Source organism: Phyllobates terribilis, unplaced genomic scaffold, assembly GCF_046119375.1.
Source record: "Phyllobates terribilis strain yellow unplaced genomic scaffold, ASM4611937v1 Scaffold_1__5_contigs__length_1240528914, whole genome shotgun sequence".
Classification (NCBI taxonomy): domain Eukaryota; kingdom Metazoa; phylum Chordata; class Amphibia; order Anura; family Dendrobatidae; genus Phyllobates; species Phyllobates terribilis.
Window position 1 is genome coordinate 94,847,664 of NW_027362761.1, and position 21,882 is coordinate 94,869,545.

Sequence of the window (21,882 nt, forward strand, 5' to 3'; positions counted from 1 at the left end):
GATGGATTAATAGAACAAGACCCACACACAGCTAGAAGCCCAATATTTTTTCAGAGGTAGATGCAGAAAAAAATATATTCAGTTTGCAACCTGATGGAGGTCAGTATAGATGGACTAATACAACAAGTCCCACACACAGCTAGAAGCCCAATATTTTTTCAGAGGTAGATGCAGAAAAATATATATTCAGTTTGCAACCTGATGGAGGTCAGTATAGATGGATTAATAGAACAAGACCCACACACAGCTAGAAGCCCAATATTTTTTCAGAGGTAGATGCAGAAAAAAATATATTCAGTTTGCAACCTGATGGAGGTCAGTATAGATGGACTAACAGAGAAAGTCCCACACACTACTAGAAGGCCAAATATTTTTTCAGAGCTAGATGCAGAAAAAAATTATATTCAGTTTGCAACCTGATGGAGGTCTGTACAGATGGATTAATAGAACAAGACCCACACACAGCTAGAAGCCCAATATTTTTTCAGAGGTAGATGCAGAAAAAAATATATTCAGTTTGCAACCTGATGGAGGTCAGTATAGATGGACTAATACAACAAGTCCCACACACAGCTAGAAGCCCAATATTTTTTCAGAGGTAGATGCAGAAAAAAATATATTCAGTTTGCAACCTGATGGAGGTCAGTATAGGTGGACTAATAGAACAAGTCCCACACACTGCTAGAAGGCCAAATATTTTTTCAGAGCTAGATGCAGAAAAAAATTAGATTCAGTTTGCAACCTGATGGAGGTCAGTATAGATGGACTAATAGAATGATGCTATGCCCAAAAGATTTTACTTCACTAGGTGCAGTAAAAAAATTGGTATTCTATACACAGGTGGTATATCTTGCAACACAGATAGGCTACTCCACTGACTAACACACTCTGCAATAGGCCAAAAAGGATTAGCTTTGCTAGATTCAGCCAAATGCTGTGAAAAAAACTTGCACAGCACTGGCACAGACCTGCCTGGCAAAAACTGATAGGAACTGATGTAACCTAGTCCTGAAAAGGACTCCAATTACAATTAGTCTTTACTCCCACAACCTATCTATTTAAGAGCACAGACCTGCCTGATAAAAGTCGTAGGAAATGCTGTAACCTAGTCCTTAAAAGGACTGCAATCACAACTATTCCCTACTCCCAAGCTATCTGTATATTTGTGCGAAAATTGGCTTGAAATTAACAAGGTATAGCGCACACAGCAACAGCGGTGCCGTCTAACACGCAGCTGCAGCAGTGAGAAAATGGTGGCGACGGGGAAAATGGCTTGGTCTTATAGGGCAAGGACATGTGACATACACTGCCAATGACACATGCCCTTGCTTGTGTGAAAAAAAGCACTTCGCTCCGTGTGTGCGCTGCTGATAGGCTGACAGATTGCACCTCCCCACTGTAAATGCGGGAAAGAGAAAAAAAAATGGAGATCTTCATTGTTCCTGCAGAGATCCATCCCCTGCCCCTCCCCCCACCCCGCTGTACACTCAAACTGCGTATTAACATTAATTTTCATCATTACTGAGAAAAAATCCAGTTATGATTTTGGTGCACGAACAGTTATCAAACATAACCTCGAACAGCCGAATTTTTCTCAAATTGTTCGTGTTCGCCGAACGGCTCGAACACCGCCCAAAACAGCTCGAATTTGAGATTGGCGAACAGTTCGAGTAGAACAACGCTCATCTCTAATCAACACTTATACTTATAGACTTATACTATTTATCACATCACACAATCACACTGAGGGCTCAGTGCACAACATACACAACTACAATTTTCTAGAAAAGGGGTCTGTCTGCCTTCCTTTCCCTCCTGGGCAAATCTCTTAAAAAATAGCACATCTCCAAAAAATATAAATACATAAAAAAAACTTTATGCTAGATAGAATTTTTGTAGTGATACCCTACTACTGTAAAGAGAAAAGTGACATTTTGATGGATACAATGAAGGATACATTTAATAGTAAAGCTTAGTGATACAAAACTGCAAAACAGTTATAACATAAATATAACAATAATGTTGAGGGTGATAATTCTAGTTACATTTTAGATAATATATTATACATACAAATTGAACACATTTTAATGTTTGCGTGTATTTTCTCCCTAATCTTCTTCTAGAATGGAAAAAAAGAATTCAAATAAGTTCTTCAAATACATTTTTGGCACTTGTCAGCACGTACATGTGTTTCCAATGAGTTTATCTAAATTGTGCTTGCACAGAACAGCTGAGCAGAACATTTTCCGTTTGCTCACCTTCTACTTGTCAAAACAGTTATGTAGAAGTGTCCATATCTCTAGGAGCTGAGGGATATGTATAAATGTAAAGCCATGCTATCCCATTTTACTGCTTCCGAACATGATATGGTAGATACACAGATCAAGCATCACTTTTGTATTACAGAAATTTCCAATCATAGATCTAACTCAACAAAACATATAAAAAGGAAATCAAGTACAAGAAGGGGAAGCAGGAATGAAACTTATATTATACTTTCCTGTACAGGAAAATATTAAAATGAACTTGTCAGGAGATTTATTATGCCTGAACCATGTGCAGAATAAAGCTAGGTGCAGAGGACCGTATGTTTTCTCATCCAAGAGAATTGAGTCGATCATGCAACCACACTCTGATCAGAGTTTGATCAAAGTGTGATTGTTATGTGCTCTGATTCTCTTGGATGATGAGAAGATGGAGGGAAAAATTTCTCCATTTTCTCTATACTGTCAGTCCGTGGAAATTGGACCATGCTTGGATGTGATCCCAGTATAGTGTCATGTTTTCTATGCACTCATTGACTTGCATGGCTGAATACGATCCAAATATCGGATCAAACTCAGGCATGTTGCGATTTTTTTTCCCCCAGCGGGGTCCGTTTGAGGAAAAATTGGACATGTGCTGGTGCAATGATTCTTACGGTCATCTGCACCAGCCCTAATTGAGGTACGTTTTGGAGTAAAACTATCTGTTTTATTCTGAAATGCTGCGGTTGCTTCTGAGAACAGGGAGACCTGTCATCTGGGCAATGCCATGTCATGCTGTCCTCATGCAACTTGGATTGATTGACAGGTCTCTTGCTAGCATAGAGAGAGACCTGTCAATCAAGCCGAGTTTGCAATATGAATCTTTCGATATTGTGTCTGTAACAGTATTATAAATCAAATATGTTGGCATTTGTTTAATTAATTATACCAAATCCAGTAAATCAAAAATATAAAAAATCTGTGTTCATTTACTTTTATATATTGAGCTAACATCCACACATGCTTGCAGATAAACAGCAATTACACTATTCACAATGCATTGCATTGACTCATAATTGTGGCTTAATAATAATTACATATAATGTTGACAAAAATTGTCCAGTTGTTAACCAATAGAATTGACACCATTTCTACAGGTTGTTTGATACACGTTACAGCATTCGAGAAAATGGGCAACTCTTGACCATTCTGAGTGTGGAGGAAGGTGATGACGGCGTTTACTGTTGCCTGGCTAAAAATGGTGTTGGAGATCCAGCAAAAAGCTGTGGAGCTTTGCAAGTGAAAATGAGTAAGTGTCAGTGATAATAAAAATGAGTTCAGTCTGTGCCAACAGTTGTTCACTCCTTAAAACCCAATTAGCAAGCCTGTCAGTCCTTGAATGCTTTCAAAACATCTGAAATTGATCCAGCAAATATGTGCTTCGAGCAAGAATGGATTCTCTGGGTTCCATTTATAGTTTTGTTTAATTGTTTTTAGAGAGGATTTTGGCAGAATTAAATGGAGGACATCAACAATTTCAGTTTAGTTTCATTCATTAGATTTAAGTAGGTAGAAAGGATATTATATATTTTTTTTTATCTTTTTCTAAAATTGGTCATATTTAAGGCAATCTCATTTCTTAGATGTCTTTTGTGTGCTTTGTTATGTGTGCTTTATGAAACCTGCAATGAATGGGAGTCAAAAGACAGAAAAGTGCTATTAGACTAAGGCTATGTTCACATAGTGTTTTAGCATCCGTTCAGTGACTCCTTCCAAAGGAGCTTATGTCTGAAGCCCTGCAAAATGCTAAAGGACTTTACTTTGACTATAATGATGCAGATGGAGTCACAGTGGGTTCTGTCAAACATAATTTTTGGCATAGTTGAGGTGGGCACCAAGACGCACCAAGACTACATCTGAATAATTATAGTCAATAGCCCCATCAGCAGATACACCTGAATCCTGGTTTGTGGGGTTTCAGACATAGGCTCCCATGGTGCCACTGAATTTATGCTACAATGATATGTGACTATAGCCTAAAGGAAGACAATGGCATACAGCCACATCCCCTTCTGTCCAGAGACTGGCAATTGACATCCATCGGTAACATTATCTGTGTATATAGTGTTAATTTCCTACCTATCCTTATATAATTTTCCTTCCAAATAATACAAATGTTATCTGTACTAGACCCACCTTCCAACTAAACACAGAGGGTGAAATAAGTATTGAATACGTCACCAATTCTCTAAGTAAAAATATTTCTAGAGCTGCTATTGACATGAAATTCTCACCAGATGTAACTCATCCAATCGACAAAGGTAAAGAAATCAAACCACAGATGTCCATAAATTAAGTTATGTGTAGTAATGAGAAATGACACAGGGAAAAAGTATTGCACTCACTTCCTGGAATGTATTTAACACTTTGTACAAAAGCCTTTGATGGTGATGACAGCTTCAAGATGCCTTCTGTATGGAGAAACTAGCAGCATGCATTGCTTAAGAGTTATTTTGGCACATTCTTCCGTACAAACACTCTTCAAATCCTGAAGGTTCTGTTGGCTCCTTCAATGAACTCAAAGCTTTAGTTACTTCTATAAATTTTCTATTGGATTCAGGTCAGGTGATTGGCTAGGCCATTCTACCAGCTTTATATTCTCTTTCTCTGAAACCAATTGAGAGTTTCCTGGCTGTCTGCTTGGGATCATTGTCCTGCTGAAATATCCATCCTCATTTCAACTTCATCATCCTGGTCTTGGTCTAGAATATGTTAGAATATTTGTCCATTCATCTTTCTTTCACCTATATGAAGTTTTCCAGTGTCATGTGATGAAAAACAGCCCTACTGGGTCTCATCTAACCAGACTATATTCTCCCAGTATTTCATAGGCTTGCCTAAATATTGTTTAGCAAACTTTTAACATGCTTTAACATGCTCTTTGTTCAGCAATGGAGTTTTGCGTGGTGAGCGTGCATACAGGCAACGGAGGTTGAGTGGATTACTTATAGTTTTCTTTGAAATAATTGTACCTGCAGATTCCTGGTCTTTCTGTAGCTCTCCACAGGTGATATTTGACCCTTGGGCAACTTTTCTGATAGTTATTTTCAATCCTCTGTCTGAAATCCTGCAAGGAGCACATTGTCGTGGCTGGTTTAAGGTGAAATGATGTTCTTTCCACTTGCAGATTATGGCCTTAATAGTGCTCACTGGAGCCTTCAGTAGTTTAGAAATTCTTCTGTAACCAATGCCATCAGTATATTTTTCAACAATATGGTTGCAAAGGTATTGAGACAGCTCATTGGTTTTTACCGATCATAACATGTTTCTTGTGTGGCGCCTTGGTAATAAGACACCTTTTTATAGGCCATCAGTTGAAAAAGTTGATATTATTTTTCACTAAGTGGCAAGATTGCTTTCTAATTACTGATAGATTTCCGCTGGTGTCATGACTTTCCATTGCTTTTTGCACCTCTCTTTCTTCATGTGTTCAATACTTTTTCCACGTGTCATTTCTCATTATTTCATATAACTTACCGTATTTTTCAGATTATAAGACGCACCAGACCATAAGACGCACCTACGTTTTAGAGGAGGAAAATAGAATAAAATAGAATAAAAAAAAATGAAGCAAAAAATGTGGTCATGATGCACTGTTATGGAGGGAAGACTGCTGACGACACTGTTATAGGAGTAACGTCCCCCAATTCTGAACTAATATTTCCCATCCTAGTATATATGCCGCCCATCATGATATATACGTGGAACCCATTCCCATCCTGGCATATATGCCCCTATCCCCATCCTGGTGCACATGGCCCCCTATCCTGGTATTCATGATCCCCCATCCTCATCGTGGTGTACATTGTCCCCCATCCCCATCCTCATATATATTGCCCTCCATCCTATTATGTATGCTCCCCATCCTAGTATACATGTCTCTCCATTCTGTTATTCATGGCCCCCCATCCTGGTATACATGGCCCCTCATCCTGGCATACATGGCACCCCCCATTCCCATCTTGGAATATATGGCACACCCCATCCCCATCCTGGTATTCAAGGCACCCCCCCATCCCCATCCTGGTATTGATGGCTCCCCCAATCCCCATCCTGGTATTCATGGCTCCCCTCATCCCCATTCACATCCTGGTATTTCTGGCACCCCCCATTCCTATCCTGGTATTCATGGCACCCCCCCCATTTCCCATCCTGGTATTCATGGCCCCCTCATGCAGCATCCTGTCCCGTTGCCAGCAGCTGACATCAGCATGTGAGCAGCGCATGACGTCACAAACATGCGCCCTCACACGCTCAGGTCAGCCGCCGGAAGATTCACTCCTCTCCACACCCGGTACTATGGGAGTGGGGAGGAGTGAATATTCTTGCTTTTTAATAGCGGGCACACTGTTAGCTGTATCCGCAGCTCCTGCAGCTGCTTGGCTATCGTGTGCCTGCTATTAAAGAGCATGAATATTCACCGTTTTCCATGACCTTGGGAGTGGAGAACAGTGAATATTCATGCTCTTCAGTAGTGGGCACACTAGATCGCCGAGCAGCTGCAGGAGCCACAGCTGCAGCTAACAGTGTGCCCGCTATTAAAGAGCATGAATAGTCACTGCTCCCCATGCCCATAGTCCCTCCCACCGCTGGCTTCAGTGCCTAGAGGTGGGAGGGACTATAGGCATGGGGAGCAGTGAATATTCATTTTCTACAGCTGCGGGCACAGTGTGAGCTGCAGAAGGCTGCTCCTGCCTCTGTGACCTACTGCAAACCCCCCCATCCTCACCATCCACAGCCGGACAACCATCCACAACCATATATCCGGACTATAAGACGCACCCCCCCACTTTCCTCGAAAATATTGGAGGAAAAAAGTGTGTCTTATATTATGCACATCTATGGTTTGATTTCTTTGCCTGTGTGGATTGAATGTTTTTTTACCAACATCTGGTAAGAATTTCACATTAATAGCACCTTTAGAAATATATTTACTTAAATAATTGGTGACGTGCTCAATACTTATTTCACCCGCTGTATATTGAAGAGCCAGTGCTGACCCAATTTTGTACAGAAAAGCTGAAAATTGATCTACAGAAAACAAGAAATATGTTCAGAATAAAACATATTCACTTTGAAGTAGTGTAAAATTGCACAGCGCAAGCAACACACTGAGTTTTATTTTTTGATTTATTCATTCAATCATTTATTTTTGCTGTTTTTAATTTATTTACAATTAACAGGGTTAATATAAAATATATGTCCAAATAGTTAAAGGGGACCTGTCACCAGAAAAAATGCTATTATCTCGCAGATATGGGGTCAATCTGTCCGGCGCTGCGGTTCGAAAAGAAACTTTAACCCCTCCCGGCAGCGTTCCGGTATAAGTGGGGGTGGTGCTGGCATGGGTTCAGTCACAGGGCAGACAGAGTGATACATACAGTAATTCAACAGATACCAAGAGGAGTGAGGGCCCTGCTCGCAAGCTTACAGTCTATTAACTAAATTCTGCTTAATTTTTCAATTTAAAATTTTTCAATCAAAACAACCAATTACAGGGAAAAATACCATCCCACAGGGTCTGTTAATAAGGCTAGAATCAGCAATGAAATAATTATTATTATAAATGTATGTAAATCCACTTCAAATCTAAACAAATTACATAGTATGAATATAAAGCGTATAAATACATGTCAGCATAAAGAAATTACAATATACTAAAGTGCATTATGCATGATAACCAGCCATATGTCACTCCAGTGTTGGAAAAGCAAGCCCACATGTATAACCGTACCTCCATCTTCATCAGCTGAAATATATATTTTAGTTCTTTTTTACAATTGTAGTAAATGTCCAATGTCTGATAATGTATAGGCAAACAGTTGTGAATATCTGGGCATAAGTTTTGCAGCATTCATAGAAGGACTTTAAAAATAATATATAAACTTATTTTTAGACATGAATTAACTAGTTTCATTTATACAACTTTTAACTGTTTATTACACATATACATACTTTTTTTAATATAAGAAAAATTAGCATGGAGGCAACACTTTTGCATTATTCTTATATTTTAGAACTTTATTCTTTGACTGCCGTCAGTTGAATAATTTTTTTTTCATACCTTAAGAATGATTAATACTTTTATTGCTAGATTTTCTATGTTCATCTTACATTCTCAGATTTTCATTCATGGACCAGAGATCTCCTATCTGTCACATTGATGCTCTATATTTTATTTAATTAAGTGTAAGGCAGCGCTAGTCATCATACTGGGGGATACTCGCTGCACCGGGTCAATTAAAGCACACATGCAATGTCTTTCCGGTATTTCACAATGCAGCAGTTTATTATTTATCATAAACCGCTTATCACACATATAATGTCCACGAGCCTTTCCAGTGGCAGCTATGCCCACTTGGCTCCAGTTACAGCCTTCAGCAAAGTAACTATAACAATGTCCATATAACGTACCGCTTTTACCTTTTGCTGGGTCTTAACGGTTTCGTTCTGCCACCGCTGTGGCTTTTAGGCTTCCCAGGTGGGGGTCTCCAGCCTTCGTACCTTCGAAGGCTACTGGTATGTCTTCACACTTAACATCCAGCCTCTGCCTTTCAGGACTCTTGTCTTTCAAGCCTCTGCCCTCCAAGGCCACTGGCATCGCTTACACCAAAGGATCCAGCCACGACCTTAAAGGCTTCACCAGGCTTCACACTAACGATGTCCCACACGGGAACAGGCCTCACGCCTTACACACCCTGTCTCAAGACTACCAGGGTTTATATATCCTGTAGTACACGCACACAGGACCTGTGCTGATGTCAGTCATGTGATCAGACATTCTGTGTGCACAGGACCTGTGCTATGTCACAGTCATGTGACCAGACATTCTGTGTGCACAGGACCTGTGCTATGTCACAGTCATGTGACCAGTCACCTGAGGGGGAGGTACATGGTCAGCCAAAACACATCCTGGACCATTACCGTAATGCCGCAAGTCGCTGCATTACATAAGATAAAATACTTTATGCAGATGTTTCTAGTTATTCCATTGACTGTTTTTATTTCTTAATATTTTTTTATTTATATAGTACCAACATATTCTGCAGCATTTTACAGTTTATTTTTACTTTTAGAACCAAAAATTACCCGCCCACCAATGAATGTAAGGCTTATAGAAGGAGTAAAAGCAGTCCTCCCTTGTAATAACCTGGGAAATCCCAAACCATCTGTATCATGGATTAAAGGAGAAAATGCTGTTAAGGTAAGCATTGGAATGTAAAATGATGAATACATTTTCATGATAAATTGTGGAGTTAGTAAACATTTATTGAAACATGTTTTTTATTGTATAGGTTTAATTTGGGGGAAATAAAATTTCATGACAATATACAAGTTTCTTAATTCTTATTAAGTTATTTTGTTTTTCTTGGTGCAAGGTGAAACCAAACTTCAATTTGCAAATTTTAAATTTGTAAAAAATTACAGTAGCTCCCTCATCAGAAAAATGAAAAAAGTTGTGGCCCACAGAATATTATAATTGAAACAATGAATTTTTTGAATGCTTTTCTTTTGCAAAAGAAGTAAAACAAAATCTAACTATATATTTCAGGTATCAATGTAATTATATTCATCAGTACTATACAGTAGTATAATAATCTATGTCGTATGGTAAACATCACTAAAAATATAAAAAATAATGGCAAAATTAATGTTTTTAATCACACTCTTACTAAAAAATGTTATACTGATCAAAAAGTAAGTACTCAAAATTGACATGAGCCAAAACCAAAGCATGTCTTTCAAAAACCCTCATACAACTTGGAAATATGGGTCTCAGAAAATATATTTTTCCAGAAAGGGTTTTTTTTTTTTGTAAAAGCATTACAATTGTATTGACCCTTCAGAAGGTTCTGCAATTTTTTTTTATTTATTTGATTTGCGGCAATTGAATTAGTTGCAAATCAAAAGTACTTAAATTGCTCTGGAGAATGTGTTTAACACTCTGACGTCTTCTAGGACTGTATCTAACCCCTTTCAATCTCTTTAAGACAAATATAGCCTTAGTAATGTCAAAGTGACCTCACCATAGAAACAGATGGTAACCTGCTTGTAACCAACAGCCCATTTAATAACATAGTTCACTGGCAGACTTCAAGGTTTTAAAATGAAAAAAAAAAAATAGTTAAAAAATGATCACTCTTAATCATCTGTGGTTATGCAGATTATTCTTTGCAGAACACTGAGTCAGACTGATAGTGTCGCTATTAATTATAGGTTATTGTCCTACTTTGATCGAGACGACTAATGTGCCATTTATTTCATAGCTCCCTCCCACCATAAAATAATGGTAAAAAATAAATATTATACTTACCTAAAAGGACCATCCATGACGTCATTTAGTGATGTGACTGGTCACGCGACCACTAAATGACGTCATGGCAGGTCCTTTTAGACCATCGCGAGCTGCCGGCAAGCCAGGACTGATCGGATAAGACACAGGGGGCCATCAGAAGGTAAGTATAATGTATATTTTTTATTTTATACTTTTTTTTAGAGGTACTATGGTACCCGGGTCTGGAGGAGAGTCTCCTCTTCTCCAAACCCGGGTACCATCCGTACATTGAACCGCATGATATCTGCATGTGCATATGTAGTTATGCGGATGTCATGCGGTTCAATGCAAGTCTATGGCGGCGAAAATGCAGCGATTCCGCAAAATAATTGGTAGTGCAGCGGATTTTTCCGCAATCATAATCCGCAGCAGAAATTTCCACAAGATGTGCACAGCACATGTGGATTATCATTGGAGAACATGGCAAACCTTCTACCAAGCATTTTTTAAGCATTTCTGCAGCGAAATTGCCACTGCGGAAACACTTAAAAAATGCATAGTGGGCACACAGCCTTATTAAGCAAAAACAAACCTCACATACACCTTTATTGAGGGATAAATGTACATTTTATGGCTGTAAAAATACTGCCACACAAAAGTAAGCAATCTTTTTGAAAAAAGTGTATTTATCGTACCACAGTTAAAAAGCATAAATCAAACTGTGACGCTAGTCACTATGCACAAACAAGCCGTGAGGTGCAGAAGTCAAGGAGTCTGAGGTCAAAAGTCAGGAGGATACGTCATAGAGGGGTGATGCAAAGACGTAATCAGGTCACAGTCCAGGGTCAGAATTCCAAGAAGGTAGCAAATCAAGACAAAGGGACTAGGCAAACAGATGGTCAAAGGCAAATCCAAGGTTGGTCAACAAAGATCAAAGCACAGAGCAAACACACACCAGAGGTACAACTAGCAGAAACAATAGGCAGACAGTCAGCTAAATAGCATGGGAATCATTCCGAACAGGAGACTCCTGTAGAATCCCATCATGTCCTTGCCCAGATTGGGCGACTGGACTGTCACTCACCACACTGACAGCTCAGTATGCCCCTGACCCAGATTGGACTGGGTTAAATCCCAGCATTGCAGGTCATAATTAGATGCACCTGGCTAGCTTTAACTAAGAACCAGAAAATTGGTTCAGTTTGTGTCAATCTGCTGGCATGTTGAGCAGAATGGAGTATGTTGAAGCTGGTGAGTAACCTGCCAAAATGTGAGCTGCAGCTGGGAAAAGACTAAAATGGAGACTGCATGGGTCAGCTAGGAAAGCTGAGCAGTCTGTGTGTTGGAGCTGTTGAATAACTTGTGGAAGCTGCTGACTGTTCGGTGTGAACTGTACATGGAGATGAACACTTCTGTTTGGCGCTGAAAGCTCCTGGAGCTCAGGATGAATGATATACTGAGACTGGTAGGACCGTACTTCTTCTGCATATAAAGTTTTCTCTGAGAGAAAGGAATGTAATTTGCTCCGGTGACCCAGCACTGACATACTTTATATATGCCTGCTGAATGACCTGCTTGTTTGCTTTCATACCTTTGTGCCTAGAAGCACAAAACCTGCTTTGGTTTTTAATTTCTTGGAGTTTTATGAAAGCAATAAAACTGCACATGTTTGGACCAAACCGCATTGCCTGTGTGAACGCCAACTAATGTCTACCTGAGAGCTTGAATCACTACCAAATATATAAAAAAGACTTTATGCTTAACTGCTGATTTATATCTTACTAAGACAAGCTCAAAACCATATGACAAGAAGTTCTATCATTATTTTCCAGCTACAGATAGTCACATTCCTTATCACATGCTACTTAAAAACTGAAGTAGTTAAAAGTTTTCATTAGTTATTACTATTGAGTTGCAGACATATTGTTAATTGATTTCAGTATTAGAAAACTGAGCTTATCGAATAATTGTATTGCTGTTTATTGCTGTATTTGCAGGAGAATGCTCGTATCTCAATTTTAGATTCTGGAAGTCTGAGAATTCAGAAAGTACAAAGAGAAGATGTTGGTCAATATCGCTGTATAGCTATGAATAGCCTTGGAACTGCAATTTCTAAACCTGCCCTTCTGGAAGTGGAAGGTAACATTCACTTCATTGTAAACAAAATATAGAATTACATACAAAATGTAAGTTTGAAATAAGTTGCATATTCTATATATTACTGTATGCTAGGATGACTGTATGACAGCTCCCAAATGCTATTAGAGAACCCTTCACTTCTTGATGAATTTGTAGTCAACACGCTTTCCAGATTAATTTCCTTCAAGTCATTATGGGAAACCGTCAATTGTATCTTGGGTTAGATTAAGGATGTTCATGGCTCTTCCATTTACTTTAATGGGAGTTGTGGAGATAGCCAAGTCAGTAATTACTGTTGACTTGACTAAAATAGTCACATAAGTTCATCTTCATTTCTCCTCAACCACATGGCATTGCCAAGTATCCATTGAGAAGACCATGTTTTCCTGAAAGTTGGGATCCCAAAGATGAGGAATACCCATTTAAATAGTGACTAGATAGTTAGGTACCAACCAGCATTTGCATCTCTTCTTTTAATTAGCAAGCCTGGTGCAACATCACATATATGCTGCAATACGTCAGGTCAGCTATTCAAAAGAAGAGACGGGATTGCAGTCAGGTAAAGAGAGGGTTCTCACAGCTTCTGCCGTGGGCCACCAATTACTGATCTGGTCACTGAACTGAGTCACTGAACATCTCTAATAGAAAAGGTTAGCTTGGTTAAAGTCTTCTAGGTCTCCAAGGTGGGGAACATATCCCTTTTACATGAAGTAATATCTTACACCTCAACTATCTTATCTGTCTCCTCTGTGGAAAATGGTGGCATTGTTAGCTAAAGCAAACGATGTGTAAAGTTAACTATAGAATTAATATATAGACTATAATTGGTTGCTCTAGGTAATAAAGTTATTTTGAGTCAGTGCTGACACAATATTTAAGGGTTTTCATGATGAAGGTGACACAAATTCATAGATGTAAGAGTGTTAAATGGAAGGCATTGGTCTGGTCATTTTTGAAGTTGTTTTTCCACCATACTAACTTTACTAGTCATCATTATCTGATCAGTTGGGGTCCAAACACTTACAAATGTACAGGTTGAAATATTTACTAGGACTTCTGCACAGGGCCTTCTCTGTTGATCAGAAACTACAACTCTCAAAAGTGAATAGGTGGCAATGACTATGCAGAAAAAAGCTAAGAACCTAGCACTGCAGTCCCTTTATTTTATGGTTTGGTGGGGCCTCCAGAATTTGAACTTCCACTAATCAGTTAAAGATAACATACATGCCATTACTTTGACTGTATACAGGCAGAATGTAAATTGTCCTCTTAGTTACAGTAAGGCTATGTGCCCACAATGCAGAAATGCTCCGGATTTTTCCTGAGTGTTTCTGCATCTCCCTGGCAGAAAAAATGCATGCTGATTTTACATGCGTTTTTCCTGCCAGGGACAAGCGTAAGTGAAGCGTTCTTCACATGCATTTCCCCATGCGGGTTGTCAAGCGCTTTCCAAACGATTTTAGCATCACTTGGAAAGTGCTAGACAACTTGGTCACACTATATAAATCTATGCAACCGGAATGGATTTATATAGTGTGACCGAAAGAATGGTAAAAAATAAATATTATACTTACCTTCTGATGGCCCCCAGTGTCCTTGTCTCGGCTTGCCGGCAGATCGCGGTAGACTAAAGGACCTGCCGACGTCAGCGGTCGCGTGACCTGTCACATGACTAAATGACGTCACGGCAGGTCCTTTTCAGACCATCGCGAGCTGCCGGTAAGCCAGGACGCATGGGATAAAGACACCGGGGGCCATCAGAAGGTAAGTATAATATTTATTTTTTATTCTTTTTTTTACAGGTACTATGGTACCCGGGTCCGGAGGAGAGTCTCCTCTTCTCCAAACCCCGGTACCATCCTGCCTGTCATCCGCATGTACAGATCCAGTTATGCGGATGACAGGCAGTTCAATGCAAGTCAATGGCAGCGAAAAAGCCGCGTTTACGCAAAATAATTGGTAGAGCTGCGGATTTTTCCGCAATGATAATCCGCGGCGGAAATTTCCGCAGCATGTGCACAGCATATGCGGATTATCATTGGGGAACATGGCAGACCTTCTACCAAGCGTTTTTAAGCATTTCTGCAGCGGAATTGCCGCTGCGGAAACGCTTAAAAAAAGCATAGTGGGCACACAGCCTAAAGATTGGAAAAAAGTACTAGCTTGCAATTTGTTTCTATGGACCATATATGCAGATAAGATATTGCAACATTTTCAATGAAAGCCTTGCTCTCTAAAGGAGGTTGACAGCAACCAGGATCTCACAAGCCAAAATGCAGAATATAGTTAACATATGAAGGATGAAAGTCTACAAAACAAAGTGCCATGAGAAAAATACAACAGATCTTCTAAATCACTATAGGCCTACAAATCACCCACTCAATCACAGTAGGCATTGTATTCTAACTTTGGTGCCAAAGATGTGCTGTATTGAGAGCTGTTTACACAGGCATGAGATTGCCAAAGCTAATACAACTGCTCTGTAAAAGGACTGAATAATCTTCTTCTATTGTTTTGGTTTCTCCAAGCAGCAATGAAAATGCAAATGTTTTATTTATTCCTGGGTCACACATTTCTAGTTTCTTAGCACTTCATTAAAAATGTCATGGAATTACAATGGTGTAGTGTTTGTTTCCTCATTCAATAAACCTAGTCAAACCATTTTTTAGAAAACTTTACTTTGAGTAAGACAATGGAAAGCAACATATGCTTTCTGATCGTTAGAATAAAAAAAATATTATTGTAGAAGTGTAAAAAAAAGTGTATGTGCGACCATTTGTTTCAATATAGCTTAATAAAAAAAAATTCAGTTTATGAAACTTCCTTTGTCTTAAATATTTCACAATCAACTGTGAGTAGTATTATTCAGAAGTGTAAGCGTTTAGGAACCAACTCAGCCACAATATAGTAGACCACATAAGATTACATAGCAGGGTCATCAAATACTGAGGCGTATAGTACATAAAAGTTGTCAACGCTCTCCCGACTTATTAATTGAAGAGTTTCAAACATCCTCTTGCAGTAACATCAGAACAAAAACTGTGCTCTTGGAGCTTCTCAACATAGATTTCCATGCCTCAGCCGTTGTCTTCAAGCTGTACATCACTCGGCACAATGACAAGTGTCTGATGGAGTGGTGTAAAGACCACCACCGCTATATTCTAGAGCAGTAGAAATGTGTTCTGTGGAGTGACAAATTACAATTCTCTATCTGGCAGTATGATGGATTAGTGTGGATGTGGCGATTGTCTGGAGACGTTTACCTGCCTGACTGCATTTTGCCAACTATGAAGTTGGTAGAGGAGAGATAATGCTATGAGGTTGTTTATCATACATTGGCCCAAGTCTCATAGTTCCAGTGAATTGAAATCTTAATAATTCAGCATACCAAGACATTTGGGACAAGTGCATGCTTCAACTTTTTGGAAGCAGTTTGGGGAAGGCCGTTTTCTGTTCCAACATGACTTTGTCACAGGGCACAAAAGTCCATAAAAGCATGGCTAAGCAGGATAGGTGTAGCAGAACTTGATTGGCCCTCCTACAGCCCTGATCTCAAATCCATCAAACATCATTGGCATGGACTTGAATGGAGTTTGAGAGCTAGGCCCTTTTCACTGACCTTGGAAATACTTTTCTGAATGAATGAGGAAAAGTTCTCAGACACACTCTAAAATCTGGTAGAAAGCCTTTTCAGAAGAGTGGAAACTTTTATAACGGCAAAAGAGGAATCAACTCCATAGTCATTATAAAAAAAAATCCTCAAAAGTGCAATGGTGAAAAGGAGGAGCAATAATACTATTTGGCTAGATCTTTGAATTTTGATAGGTTTAACTTAGAAAAATAAAGTATTCAGAAACTAATAAGATACTTTATTTTAAAGGTCTTCCTAATATGTTATTGTAACAATTAGTCAAACATGTATTTAAACAGATAATCTGAGCATTAGTAAATGGAAATAATTTTATTGGTCTTTGGAAAAATCCTCAATTCCACCATTGCACATTTCAGAAATTTGCAGAAAATTTTGATCTCCGAAAACCATAAACGATTCATACGAAAGATTATTGCAGATACCTTCAGGGGAGTTACTATTGAGGTTGCAAAGGTTTAATAACATCCAATTTGTAAAGGTTTTAGGGGCCCAAAGGTCCATTTACTGTTTAAGAAACCAGTGCAATAAAATACATCATATTAGGGGGTCTTGATTTTAATTTGTGTCCCAGGAGCTTCATGTTACCATCCAGATCAAGACTGAGCAAAGTGCTGCACTCAAGCTATTTCTCATTGTAACATGCAGAAGTAGTGCTGTTGCTTCAAAAGCATTTAGCAACTGTTACAAATAACACAAGCACAGGAGACAGGAAGTGTTGTGCTTCAGAAGCATCCAGCAACTAGAGGGGTTAACACAGTCACAGGAGACAGGGAGTGTTTTAGCAGAGCCCCAGGGGGATTGTGGGGAACTTGTTATTGTAGTCTGGCTGAAGCCAAAGAGAAAGGTTGTGTGTTATCTGGATCTGACAGAAGAACTGAACAGGATTCAGATCAGGAGAGAAACTAAACATAGATCAGATAAACTCCCTGAACTAACAGTGCAGAGTATTATCGGGCAGGAAGATAAGGACTGGAAGGAATTGTGTCACATGGATCATCTCCCTCATGAAACCCTCCCCCCTCCATCTCCATGCAGGATAAAGAATGCTGTGTACTATTGTGTCCTTGTGAAGGAAAAGTCTGTGGTTGTGTATGCATAGAAGTGTGCTGCTATGAGATCTAATCTATGCTGAATTATGCTACCGAAGAGACTGTAATACTGTGCCTTGTGAAGAAGCTACTGTATTGTTACTGGAGCCGGTTGCTCAAGAAACTCAGCCTGTACTGTAATGAAGATTGTTGCTGTAATATCCCTGAATTGCACTAGCCGTGCTTCAGATTAAATTCCACTGTTAAACTGTTGGAAAAGACTCTTGTCAGATGTGTCTGATCAGCAATTGAATCTATCGTGTACCTGAGAGAAGCTGCAGCCTATGGTCGCTCTAAGTAACGGTTCTCCCAGGATTCCAAAGAATTCATTAAACCCGTCTCGCAGGTTATATATACTAGATTACTTGATATGGAGTTGATCCAGGGAAATAGTCTGATTGTCGTATGGAGTCGGGAAGGAATTTTTTCCCCAATGTGGAGCTTAGTGTTTGCCACATGGGGATTTTTGCCTTCCTCTGGATCAACATGTTAGGCTATGGGTTGAACTAGATGGACTTAGTCTTCCTTCAACCTTGAAAACTATGTTACTATGTTACTATGTTATCTGAACCTAGCGGCGTGCGTGTAACATAATCCTTTGGCTGTTTCTGTCTGTCCTACAGACCAGGACTACTAAAGGGCTGGAAACAGTGGCGTACCACACCATGCCACTGTCTCCATCTGGCACCTCAATTTCTCAGTCTCAGTCCAAAAGGTGCGATGACATCACTAGACTGCGCCTGTTGAGCACAGCCTCAGTCACCACAATGCACAGACCAGAGCAGCACATCAAAGGGTAAAGGGTTAGGTAAATAATTTTATTCATTTCTATTATAAGTCAGTACTTGTGTGTGGGGGGGCTGTGGGATCATCATGCTGTGTTTAGGGGGCTGTGGAGGCCATAATTCTGTGCTGGGGAATGTGAGGTAATTATACTATGTGTAGGGGGTATGTTGGTCATTATGCTGAGTGGGAGGGCTATGGGGCCCATCATTCTGTGGAAGGGGCATCATACTGTGTTTGGGGGTTGTAATGGGTCATGACACTCTGCTGGTAGCTGTGTGGGTTTATATTGTGCATAAGGGCTATGGTTCCATCATACTATGAATATGGGGCTGTAGTTCCATCATACTAAGTATATGGGGCAGTGGATCAATCATACTTTGTGTGGAGGCCTATGTAGTCTGTTTTAGTGTGTAGTGTGTAGCACATCATCTGAGCACATTTGCTCATCACTAGTGTAGATGTCATACTGTCTGTTGGTGTCACGGGTGTGTCGCCACGAAGATCGTCACGATTACACAGCCTGACTTCTCGCAGCTGACTTTTTGGTGCTTTGTGTTTTTCGGCAGTGAGGGAGTTAATTCTCTCTCTCTCTGTGCTAGACGAGGTCCAGCCTCGCCCAGCTGCAATCAATGCTGCTGTAGTGAGACTCCTTCAAATGCCTGCTGGTCTGTTAGGGAAGTGTCGGTGAAAGCATTTCATGCAGACTAACAGAGCGGATCGTGGTATTTGGAGTTTCAGAGATAAGTGTATTCGGAGAGTTTTTTCCCTACCTCGCTTTATCATTTATATCCTTTCCCGTTGGTGTTCCCTCTGTTGTAGTTGTGTAGTTTTTGTATGCAAGGTGGTTTTGGTTTTTCCCTTGTACTGTCTCGTTCGTCTAAGTACTGTGTGTGGGCATATTATTACTTGTCCCCTTTTGTTGTGATCGGGGTCCTTCTCAGGACTAGATTACTTAGGTGCAGGGATCCTCAGGAGGTAGGGGTTACGCTGGCAGCCTGGACCTCTGTACCTTTAACAGTACCTCCAGGTTGAGGGATTAGTCAGGGCCCCAGCTTAGGGTCAGCTTAGGCCCCCTACCTCCAGTATACAGAGACAGCATGACATTTTCACCGACCACTTAGTTTTTCTCCAGCTACCATGGATCCAGTAGCCGGTCTAGCTCGGCAGTTGCAGAGTTTGTCCATGGAGCTGGCGGACGTTAGGTCCAAGGTTTTGTATCCTCAGGAGCAAGCCGGACCAGAACCTAAAGTAGCTCTCCCTGACAGGTTCACTGGGGGGCGGGACAAGTTTTTTGTTTTCCGGTGGCATTCTGTCTTGACCTCCCCCCTACGTTTAAAATTCACAACGTGTTCCACAGATCGTTGCTTAAGAGGTATGTGGCGCCGGTGGTACCGTCACCTTTACCTCCCCCTCCAGTGGTGGTCAAGGGTAACTTGGAGTTCCAGGTATCAAGGGTCATCGATTCACGCTTTAATCGCCGGTCCCTTCAGTACCTGGTTCATTGGAAAGGGTATGGTCCTGAGGAGAGGATGTGGGTTCCTGCATCGGATATTAACGCAGACCGATTAGTTCGGGCCTTCCACACGACTCACCTGGATAAACCTGGCCCTGAGGGTCCGGAGGCCCCTCGTAGAAGGGGGGGTACTGTCACGGGTGTGTCGCCACGAAGATCGTCACGATTACACAGCCTGACTTCTCGCAGCTGACTTTTTGTTGCTTTGTGTTTTTCGGCAGTGAGGGAGTTAATTCTCTCTCTCTCTGTGCTAGACGAGGTCCAGCCTCGCCCAGCTGCAATCAATGCTGCTGTAGTGAGACTCCTTCAAATGCCTGCTGGTCTGTTAGGGAAGTGTCGGTGAAAGCATTTCATGCAGACTAACAGAGCGGATCGTGGTATTTGGAGTTTCAGAGATAAGTGTATTCGGAGAGTTTTTTCCCTACCTCGCTTTATCATTTATATCCTTTCCCGTTGGTGTTCCCTCTGTTGTAGTTGTGTAGTTTTTGTAGGCAAGGTGGTTTTGGTTTTTCCCTTGTACTGTCTCGTTCGTCTAAGTACTGTGTGTGGGCATATTATTACTTGTCCCCTTTTGTTGTGATCGGGGTCCTTCTCAGGACTAGATTACTTAGGTGCAGGGATCCTCAGGAGGTAGGGGTTACGCTGGCGGCCTGGACTTCTGTACCTTTAACAGTACCTCCAGGTTGAGGGATTAGTCAGGGCCCCAGCTTAGGGTCAGCTTAGGCCCCCTACCTCCAGTATACAGAGACAGCGTGACAGTTGGTGAGGATGTTGGGGCATTGCACTGTATGTGAGGAAGCTATGGGGACATCATACTGTGTTGGAGTGACTGGGGGCATCATATTTTTTGTGGGGGCATCATACTGTGTGCGGGAGGGCTGTTGATCAAGCTAGATCTATACTTATTATAATTACTTATGGCTGAATAACAGTAGCAGTACAATTTACTGCTTTTTATAAACGTTTATAAAAAGCAGTATAGTTATGATTTTAATTAGCTACTAGAGTTAAGAATACATTTTACTATAAGCCCTATTGTAAACATACTGAATATTAGCAGTAGTTGTTAGATAACATACTTAATTTTGCTCAATGTTAAGCAACAAAGTCAATAATAGTAATAATAACAATGACCAGAATTAAATTTGGCCCTCCACAATACTCACGCCTTTTCATGTGGCCCTTTGGGAAAATTAATTGCCCATCCCTGCTCTAGCTGCATGCCTTGTCATCCAACCATCACATAAAAAATGTGAGCTGTAGTCCAAATGTTGTGTTGAACATCTTTGTTGATGGTAATATATAATATTTTATTTTCTAAGTTAATTTATTTCCCAAGCAACTTGTTTTGCTCCTTTCCCGCGGGAATTTACTGATTATAGTGATACTGTGTTCTTTCTTATGTAAGCTTTATAACTATGTAAATAAATGCAGGATGGCATTTCTTGATATACGGAAAAAAATCAGTATATTCATTTACCTGCTGAATTTGTCAGCATTATATAGCACTTTTCTGATTTCATTTAATCAGCTTCAGGACTAAAAAAAGAGGTCAAGTGGTGTGCTGATATTCACAGACAAAATCAGTACATAGAGTGTTTGACATTTCCTGGGAGAGTAAAGTTTCACTAAAGGTAGAACGGAAGGAGACAGAAAATGCCACAGTGTCCTGGAATGACATGACCTTCCGTTTTGCTTTGGAATGTTAGTTTGCTCAATATAGCCCATAGACCAGTATTGGTTCTAAATGTAGATATGATTTTGACTAGAAATGGTTTCATACTTTGCCTCCGGATACAAACTATCTACTTACACTTTTCTCCCTCCTGATTCATAAAAGCAAAAAAGCTATTTTGAGAATAGTGCATTAGTGATGATGCACATTTAATGGCTAATGTAATTACTTTCAGACAAATTATATTAATCTGCTGAAATATTATTATATAATCTTTGTGAATAGTGCAGGATTTACAACTCAGGACCATGTAAGTCCAAATTTTGGCACCTTACTAGTGATGAGTGAGCATGTTCGCTACTGCTCAGTGCTCGCACGAGCATCTCACTGCTTGAGATGCTCGGCGCTCGCCGAGTATTTCCGGGGTTGCTCGGCGTGAGCTCGGGTC

General features: G+C 40.2%; 1 protein-coding gene across 1 annotated transcript in view; it reads left to right on the forward strand.

The window, feature by feature from the left end:
* The window catches only part of MUSK (muscle associated receptor tyrosine kinase), a 479,574-nt gene that overhangs the window by 175,556 nt on the left and 282,136 nt on the right, over positions 1-21,882 (forward strand). The window contains exons 3-5 of the mRNA XM_073664750.1: positions 3,404-3,555; positions 9,383-9,510; positions 12,579-12,720. Of these exons, the coding sequence (XP_073520851.1) occupies positions 3,404-3,555; positions 9,383-9,510; positions 12,579-12,720 (422 nt within the window). The remainder of the gene's footprint in view (positions 1-3,403; positions 3,556-9,382; positions 9,511-12,578; positions 12,721-21,882) is intronic.